The sequence below is a fragment of the Pteropus alecto genome, unplaced genomic scaffold (genome assembly GCF_000325575.1).
Source record: "Pteropus alecto unplaced genomic scaffold, ASM32557v1 scaffold164, whole genome shotgun sequence".
Lineage (NCBI taxonomy): Eukaryota > Metazoa > Chordata > Mammalia > Chiroptera > Pteropodidae > Pteropus > Pteropus alecto.
In genome coordinates, this window is record NW_006439568.1 from 26,793,228 (window position 1) to 26,803,229 (window position 10,002).

At 36.1% G+C, this 10,002-nt stretch overlaps 1 protein-coding gene and 1 pseudogene across 1 annotated transcript in view; one reads left to right on the plus strand and one right to left on the minus strand.

Annotated features, from left to right (window-relative positions):
* The window catches only part of SLC26A7 (solute carrier family 26 member 7), a 129,423-nt gene that overhangs the window by 18,631 nt on the left and 100,790 nt on the right, over positions 1 to 10,002 (plus strand). Inside the window, exon 4 of the mRNA XM_006916681.2 lies at positions 5,256 to 5,428. Coding sequence (XP_006916743.1) covers positions 5,256 to 5,428 — 173 coding nt within the window. The remainder of the gene's footprint in view (positions 1 to 5,255; positions 5,429 to 10,002) is intronic.
* On the minus strand, positions 3,311 to 3,429 carry LOC112483748 (annotated as a pseudogene).

Sequence of the window (10,002 nt, forward strand, 5' to 3'; positions counted from 1 at the left end):
TCTCGTTTTCTTATCCATTCAGCCACTCTGTCTTTTAGTTGGAGCACTTAATTCTTTTCCATTTGAGGTATTTGTTGATAGGAATGTAGTTATTACCATTCTTTATTCCAGTTTTAAATACATGTTTTTTCTTCTTAAAGAAATCTCTCCAACATTTCCTGTAATAGTGGCTTGGTGGTGATGAATTCCTCTAGCTTATTTTTGTCTGGGAAGCTCTTTATCTGTCCTTTGACTCAAAATGATAGCTCTGATGAATAAAGAATTCTTGGTTGTAGATCCTGGGTTTTCATCATGTTGAGTCTTACATAATTTCTTTTGAGAAATCAGCTGCTAGTCTTATGGGAGCTTTCTGATAGCTAACTAATTGTTTTTCTCTTGCTGCTTTTAAGATTTTCTCTTTGTATTTAACTTTTGGTATTTTAATTATAATGTGTTTTGATGCAGGCCTCTTTTGGTTCATCTTTTTTGGGACTCTCTGAGCTTCCTGAAGTTGCATGTCTATTTCCTTCACCAGGTTAGGAAAGTTTTCCATCATTAGTTTTTCAAATAGCTCTTCACCTTCTTGTTTTCAGTAAGATCCCTATGACATAGATATTTTTACATTTAATAGTGTCCCATAGGCTTCTTAAATTATTATTATAGTCTCGGCTTCTTTTTCTCGCCAATCTGATTGAGTGTTCTTGGCTTCCTCATCCTCTATATCAGTGATTCGATCCTCTTCTTTATCCACTTTTTGATTCCCTCTAGTATACTCTTGATCTCCGACAATGTGTTCTTCATTTCCAATTGGTTCCCTTTTTAAATTTCCATTTCCATTTTTGTTTTTTATCTTTTTGTTAAAATTCTCACTGAGTTCATCTACACTTCCCTTAAGTTCATTGAGCATCTTTAGAACCTGTGTTTTGAACTCTGCATCTGTTAGATTGCTTGATACCATTATTCCTGGATCTCTGTTCTTTTCTCTCATGTGGTTTCTGCCTCTTTGTCTTCACATTTTGGCTGCCTTTCTGTGTCTGTTTTTATGTACTAAGCAAAGCTCTTATGTTTCCCAGTCTTATTAGTGTGGCTTTGTGTGGTAGATATCCAGTGGCACAGTCCTGAGAGGGATTCAACTGAAGGTCAAATTTAGCTCCAGCCGGTGCCCTTCTGGGGCCACCTGTTAAGATTCAGCAAGTAATCCACAAATGCCGTGCTTATAGTTGCTTCAAGAGGCCACACCAGAAACGGAAGTAGCTGCCATCAGTGAGTCTTGGCTCTGCTCAGCAAGGAGCACTGGACTCGCTGAAGACACAACTGGATGTGGCTTGGGTGGAACTGTGAGTTTGGGAGGTGGAGTTTCAGGGACTCCTCTGGGCAGAAAGACCTCTGTTATTCAGTTTGATGAGTCTCAGCTATGGTGTCATTGCCTCTGCACACTGGGAGTGGGAGGGCTCAACAGAGGAACAGATGGATCCTGCTAGCACTTCTGCCTAGGAGAGAGCCTCACCTCTGACCATCACTCTACAACTCAGGGTCCTCCTTTAAGTCCTTGGTGTCCTCTGTGTAGCTGACCAGGCACTGGTGCTCAGAGGAGCAGGTCCATCAGTGCGAAAGCCTGGTTGTGGACATTGCCCCTTTAAGAGGCATCTGCAGCTGCTGGCTGCTGCTTCCATAGCCTCTGTCCCACTCAGCAGCTCTGGATGGAGCAGCCTCACATCTTCGCCTTCTCCTACCTTCTACCATTGCAGATTGATTAATTATTTCTCTTCCTAGTTGTAGTGCTTCTGTTCATCTAGATCCCAGGAGACTTCGCTTGTTGTCTTCTATGTGTTTCTGTCCCAACTTTGAAGTGGTCACAACAGGGATAAACAAAGCCTCTGTCATCTATGTCATTTTTTCTGCCGACCCCCACAAACTAATTATTTTTTTGACCTTCCCATGATCTTAAACATAGGACCAATTGAATCTCTCAAAAAAGTTTCTGCAGACATTTAATAAGAGAACATATTTTTATTTAAAATCATTTTATTGTATTTTATTTTGGTGTATATATGTACATGGGAATTCCTACTTCTACATTATTATTAAGAGGCTGACATTGCTTTCATCAGGAAAAATCACTCTATCTGGGATTTTACTTGCAACTTAACTAGCCAAAATACAATAACGAATTGCTAAGTGTAATAATAATTTATGTTAGAGCTTTCTTTAAAAGGAAATAATCCAAAAGCCAGAGTGAAAGATACCAGATGGGCTCTTTTGCTCAAAAAGTTGAACTTTCTTATTTTAGTTATAATATATACACCTTAAAAAGGAACAAATTATTCATTACTTTATGTGACTTATGAAGAACATGTTTTGGAAAAAAACATAAAAGTACAGAAACCTGAGTATGAATTCAGTAGAAACAGAATTGTCTAAGGTAACTCACATGCGACCATTTATGGGATATACTCATCTTCTAAATTAGAAAAAAAAATAAAGAGCAAAGTCAATTCAGCATTTAGAAAAAACATTAGGGAGACTGTACTGGGAATGTTTCAGAAGAAAAGAAAGTAAGAAACATTTATTTACTGAAGGTCTACAATGTGGTAGGACTTGTGCTAGATTTTTTTTCGATATAAGAATATCATTGAATCTCTACTCAACTTTTATTACTATAAAATTTTATTATCATCTTACAAATAAGGAAGCTGAGAGAAGTTAGGTAACTTTACCAAAATCACAAGCTACTATGCAGCTGAACTGGGATTTGAACTTGGGCCTGTCCAAATCTGAGGCCTGTATTATTTCTCTATTAGGTCCTGCTACCCACAGTACTGTTAAACTACTATATAGGTTTAGTGGTATTTAATGTTCCCACTCATAGGCTTAAAGCCCAACCAGGGTAAAAAGTTGAGAAAGTGAGGAAAGAGCAGAGAAGTAGTAGGGAGGAAGTAAAGACAAGGGTGAGACCTATAAGACAGAGAAGGTAGAATGTCATACAGAATATCCTTACATAGTCCCCCACAGCTCCAATATTCTTGATTGTTCTGAACTGTGTAGGAAGCAGCAAAGCATCATTCTTCTAAAGAGGCAGTACTCCCATATCTATGTTGACACAGATGGTTATTTCCGCGTACATTGCTGGCAAGTCCTCTCTTTGGAGATGTTTTTGGGATGTGACGCACATGCAGATGAGGTTCACTTTACTTTCCTCAAGAAAACATTTTATTTTTTTATTATTTTATTATTTTATTTATTTTTTTAGACAAGGCAACCCTTGGTTGACCTCACAGATTGCAAGGACCTGTCAGCTTACAATTCCTTATTTTTTTTAAAAAAATTTTTATGCCTATAGCACCTGCTCTTCCTAGGTGGTCTCCCATCCAAGTACTAACCAGGCCCGACCCTGTTTAGCTTCCGAGATCAGATGGAATCGGGCTTGTTTAGGGTGGCATGGCCGTAGACAAGAAAAATTTTAAACTGCCCTTTCTTACTATTCAGTTCCCTCCTATCTTTCTCTAAATCCAGGGAAAGGTAGGCCTAAACTCAAAAATTAATTCCAGAATATCATCTTTAATTTTATAGTCATTTGTTTAGTGGCTTTTGTAAAATCAGTTTGTTCTATGTTCTATGAGATTTAAAATAAAAAGTACATTTTTATTTTGACTCTCAAGAGTATCAGACTTTGAGGAATTCTGTTGTAACATATCCTGAAAAAATTATGTCTTATCAAGAGCAGATTCTATGACAAATATTCTCTACTTGGTGGTGTCCATCCTGGGTGCCAGAATCTTGTCTCCAGTCATTAGATATATTTGTTCCTTGATGTGCTCTTAATTTCATACTTTATGATGAGGACAGTGAATATGATGATTAATATTTATTGATGATTTATTGAGACTGACTTAGCTCCCTAAGAGAACTGTATTCAATTTGCTATACGCATTTATGTCCAATCAACTCAATGGAACAGCAAAGAATGTAGAATAACAGACCATGACAGAGCATGGTCAGTTTAATTCTTAATTAAACTGATCTTAGTTTAAATAACAATTATCTTTTTTTTGGTGCTATCTACATGCCATATACTATGATATATGCTGTATTACATTATTTTATTTATACTTCATAACAACCCCATTGGTGAAGAATACTTATAAAGAGATTGAGGTATCAGCATTTGGATTTAAGGTTAGGTTTGTCTGTATTGAGATTCTATTGAAAACTATTTCTGTTTGATTCATGTTTCTCTTGCTCTATGCTGTGGCATGCTTTGTGTTGGGATATCTACATCCTGCCACAGGCCCTTTTTCATAAATGACCAAGAGCAAAGTAAGGTCTTTGAACCAGAAGAAATGTTTGCACAATACCACAGTTTGTTTCTTTAACACAAATCTAGTGAGCCCTCCCTGTAAGAATCTGCATTTTTCTGTTCATGTGGCTGCATTCTCAGACATGCTATGCCAAGATGACAGGCATCAGAACTCCTGGAAGGAAGAGAACACACTGAAAATGGTTCCATATTTGTGTGTGGCCAGGACAATTCTTGGGAAATACATCAAAACTTATCTAATTACAGTAGACAGAAATGTTATATTTAATTATTTTATGGCGACAGCATGTTGTTATACTATAATAAAGATCTACTCTGCTATGAAAACACAGAGAATAGAAAGATTAAACCTGGCTTGCAGGATCTGGGATGGATCTTTGTTGAATATGGGATTGGAGCCAGACCTTGAAAGACAAGAGGGTTTGCACAGGTAGATTTATAATAGAAGAGCAAGCATATCAAGCACAGAGCCCCAGATTTAGGCAAAGAGATACTCATATTTCGCCACTGAGCCCACTGAGGTCTTCATATTTATCATCTTATTTATATTGTTCAAAACTTTGAAATATAGGTATATATGACTCCTATTTAATGGATGAGGCAATTTAGACTCAGGGTAATATGCTTTAGGTCACATTAGTGATAAAGAGAAGAGCTGGATTCATATCCAGTCCATGATCTTAATCCCTGCCCTGAGAACATTCTCTATGCAGGTCTGCAGAGGTGGGAAAATGTATGGCCTGGGAGGGAATAGCAAGTAGATATGTGCAGCTGGTTGAAGGACTATGTGTCTATATAGGTAAGTTTCTGTTTATTCCACAAAGTGAAGAGAAGGGAAGAGGAGTGGGGGTACAGAGGAGATTTTTTTCTAAAAATCTGCATGGATTCTACTTTAATGGTGGACTCCAACAATTTTTATTGAGTCTTTTACTAATAGGAGATTTTCCACTCCTTTTAGGCACTTTTGCCTTGACATCCCTAATATCAGCCAACGCAGTGGAACGTCTTGTCCTTGCAAGTAGCCAGAACCTCACCACACAGAGTAACACAAGCGTGCTGGGTTTATCTGACTTTGAGATGCAAAGGATTGGTATCGCTGCAGCTGTTTCCTTCTTAGGAGGTTTGATTCAGGTAAGTAGTACTGAGACTTAAGGATGAAGAAATTGAGACAGTGACAAAGGAAAGGCAATTAGTGTTTTATTTTTATTCACATTCATAGATATATTTTTGTAGATGGATAAGGCCAGATGTGTTTGTGAAAATACTGTCTACTACATAGAATAGTTACTCTTTAAATGCTGGTTGAGTAAATGAGTTGGAATCAATAAATTGAAGTTACAGGTAAGCAGTTTTTGATTTTTTAAGAACAAGCTTTCTAAAAAATGTTTTACAAAATGGAACAAGCTTCCTTATGAGGCAATGAGGTAGCTCTTGTGTTCATTCAGTGACAAAATCCTCACTGTGAGATATTGTTGAAGGAGAAATTCATAAGACTCTAAATGGTAAAGAGATGTGACTAGATTTCTAGGATCCTCTCCAGTTTGTAGAGTTTATGATATTACTGCCTATATCTGTAACAACTGGTAGTTTGCGCCATAGAATTGCTGGTGTGAAGTGTGTGGACACAGATCTGTACCAGTCTTTGCCCCTTTCAGCATCAGGCATGTGTGTTTTGCCAGTTCTGTTTTAGTATATTTCTTCAAAATATCAGACTGTGTCATTTGCTATTTCTAATCAATTGTCAAAATTAGATAACTCAGAAGTAAATATAAAATAAATGTCAACAAGTACTGACTCTTAGACATGAATTTCCTGTTTAAGAGCTATTTAGGCTTACTATCTAATTTTAAACTGAATTATGACTACATAAGCTTCCTGGATGGCTTTTTGTGTGTGTGTGTGTTGGTAGAGGCTCTATTTTACATGTAACATATTCACAGGTCAAATATGGCATAAATGCCAAGAAGGGAGAAAAATAGTTAATGATTGCCTGGAATTGGATGGTAGGAAGAAAAGATGTGACCTAGAGGTTAGAAACATTAAACTTCTTAGAGTCACATTGCCTTCTAGCAATGTAAAAAGGACAGAAGAATTAAGAATGTAAGATGACTAAGAACTTCACAGTTCTTTAGAAAACAGACCATTTGAGTGGCAGTTTTGCCTAGGAGATTACCAAACTAGAAGGCCAATAGATATTTTCAATGGTTGATGTCTGTACTTTCATGAAATACAAATTGGTTGACTAAGTATCCTATAACCTTCACTATATGTTTTTAAACATGGATAATAGCCTGCTCTGAGACATGCACAGGCAAGCCTAGTGGACTTTTCTTCCTTGCTTGCCCTGTGTGAGGCCCTCTTATGAACCTGTCATCTGTTTCCATCTCAGAAATAATCAGGCATATGAACTGCTGATTCAGACATGGATATGTTGCCACAGATTTGGTATAGTTTTTCCCTAATTTCTGTTTATTTAAAATAAAAATCTCTGTATTAGCACAGCAAAGATAATATTGCTATTACTTCTGATCCCATTATTTTGCATTTATATTTCTCTTTGAATTTATTATTTTTACTAGGTTTGGACTTTCTCTTATTCTGTCAAGCATGGATCAAGTATATATTAGTATCTTTAAAATCTAAGAGAATATATAATTAGCAATTGGATCCAGCAACTTTCTGCTTAGCCTCATTTTAATCATTTTCCATAAGTTTAAAATAATCACCATATTTGGATTAAGAATTTAAATGATAAAACATAAAAGTAAAATCCAGAACTTAAACTATTAAAAATTAACGTTTCATTTCCTGAATGAAACTCTCTAAAATTACGAGAGTAAAACAGGATATCATTGAAGATAATAAAAATAATTTGGTTTTCATGGCCTTTTGTTACATGTAAAATCTGATTCAGAGAATTGCGACTTCAAATATCTGCTTTTTTTTTGTCTTTAGTGCTGATACTGGATATGTGATCTACATTTTAGCCAATTTTCGAATAGCTGGCTAGACTTTAACCTCCAAATTCATTTGTCCATAGTCAACCAGAACTCTAGAGTAGACTGGGTCTTTTGGATCCAGATCTTTAGTCATTTTTCCTTTTCTCCTTCAGACCTGAAATTCGCTGAATATGAGGGCAGTGCCAAGGCCCAGTTTCTATAAACAAGGGAAGGTGTTTTTTTTTTTTGTTGTTGTTGTTTGCCTTGTTTTATTTATTTATTTTTGTCTTGTTTTGCTTGTACATTATTTATTTTCAGATTGATTTTTTTCCCCCTCTGAAGGTCTAACTTACAGAATTACTTAGGTTAATACAATTATATTGTTAAGGTGTTTGAAATAATCACATCTGGTCTGGTTTGCAGATTGTGTATCAATTGGAAATACTTTCAGTTGGAAGTAACAGAGAGCTCTATTACACTATATATAGACATTTCCTGCTTCTTGTGTTACGAGAAGGCATAGAAATAAGTTCTTAAGGGTCCTCAATGTCTGGCAACCTATTTAACTGATGAATTGATCTAAGTTTTTTGTTTGTTTGTTTTTCAATAACATTTTTAAAAATTAGTTTCAAGTATATAGTACATTGGTTAGACATTTATATAGTTTATAAAATGATCCCCTTAGTTGTTCCTTCTCTGGTTTCCACCTAGCCAATATATTAATGCTAACTGCATCCCCTATGCCATGCTCCTCATCCCTGTGTCCATCTATCAGCTACTAATTTGTACTTCTTTAATCCTTCACCTCATTCACCCAGTCTCCCACCTCCTTTTACTCTGTCCATCACCAAATTGTCCTTTATATTTGTGAGTCCGTTTTTGATTAATTTGTTCTTTTTGTTCCTTAGATTCCACATATAAGTAAAATCATATGGTATTTATCTTTCTCTGCCTAACTTATTTCACTCAGCATAATAACATCTAGGTCCATCCATGTCATTGCAAATGTATGTTTTTTTAATTAGATAGTAAGAACTCTGACTTAGCAGTGCTTTTCCTTTTTTGTCTTCTGGTAGTTTACAAATAAGATTTTTTCTTCCCTAAATTTTAGCTTTAATTTGCCTAATTTCCCTCACTTCCACTTCTTTTTTTACTTCTTTACTTGATGTACATATGCTTTAAAATTTTAATGAGTCTAGCGTGTCGATATCTTTAACTTTAATTGGTTTTATATTATTTTTAGAAGAAAGTATGACATAAAATAATAAAGGAATTAGAATTAAATTAAGACGTATATTTATATAGTTAAAATGATCATATTACCCAAAGCGATATACAGATTTAATGCAATCTCTATCAAAATCCAAATGGCACTTTTTAAAGAAATAGAACAAAAAATCATCAGATTTGCGTAGAATCACAAAAGACTCCGAATAGTGAAAGCAATCTAGAGAGAAAAGAGCAAGGCTAGAGGTACTATAAAGTGACAATAACCAAAAAAGTATGATATTGGCAGAAAAAACTGACACACATATCAATGGAGCAGAATTGAGAGCCCAATTCTTAGGAAAATAATTTTTGACAAAGAAACCAAAATATACACTAGAGAAAAGAAAGCCTCTTCAATAAATGGTGCTAGGAAAACTGGAAAGCCAAAGTAAAACTAGACTGCTATCTGTCACCATACACCAAAATTAATTAAAAATAGATCAAAGACTTAAATATAAGCCTGAAACAATAAATTTCATAGAAAAGAACATAAGTACTGAACACATGAACCTTAAATTTAGAGAGGATTTTATAAATTTGACCTCAAAAGCAAGAGAAGTAAAAGGAAAAATAAATGCATGGGACTATATCAAACTAAAAAGCTTCTGCACAGCAAAAGAAGCCATCAACAAAACAAAGAAGCAACCAACTAAATGGAAGAAGATATTTGCAAACAACATCTTCGATAAGGAGCTAATATCCCAAACATGTAAAAAACTCATACAACTCAATAACAAGTAAGCAAACAATCCAATTAAAAAATGAGCAGAGGGCCAGAGATTGAATTAAACATGGCAGAGTGAGATGTCCCTAGAAATCTCCTCTTGAAACAACAATGAGCTGAACATTAAAACTGAACAAAAAACACCCAAACTGCACACCAGCATGTCTGAGCATGGCATCTGCACATAAGAGCTACCACAGGTCAGAACCCCAGGTGTCGGGCAGCGGACTGGGAGAAACAAAGAAGATGCCTCTTGCAGCTGCTGGAGCCCCCTGTAGGAGGAGGGGGAGAAGAGAAAGTGCAGTGACTTCCCTAAAGAGCCCAGTCAGCAAGTGTTGTTAGCTCCACGCGGCTGGCGGCAGTGCCCAGTCATCAGGGCAGAAAGCAGAGAAACAGGGACAGCAGAAAAGCAGGGATGGCAAAAAAACAACAGTTGATTTTTACTGGTTGCAGTTGCAAAACTGAGGCTAAGCCGCAGACATTATCTCCCAATCCAGAAGGCCCCTACACCCATAGCCTTGGAGGCAGAACAATGCAGAGGCCCAGGGGAATCTGAGCAAACATTACCAAAACTATCGCTAATACTGACAGGGCCTGAGAATGAAAATAGCAAGTGTGATTAAACATCTATAAGAAAAAAAATACATTATTAAGACTTTATATAAAGCAGATCCAAGAGGCTTAGATGCTACCTACTGGAAACCAGTGATATTGAAGACAGATATCTAGAAATAAATCAGAAGGAAGAAGAAAGAAACTGAAGAACGAAAAAT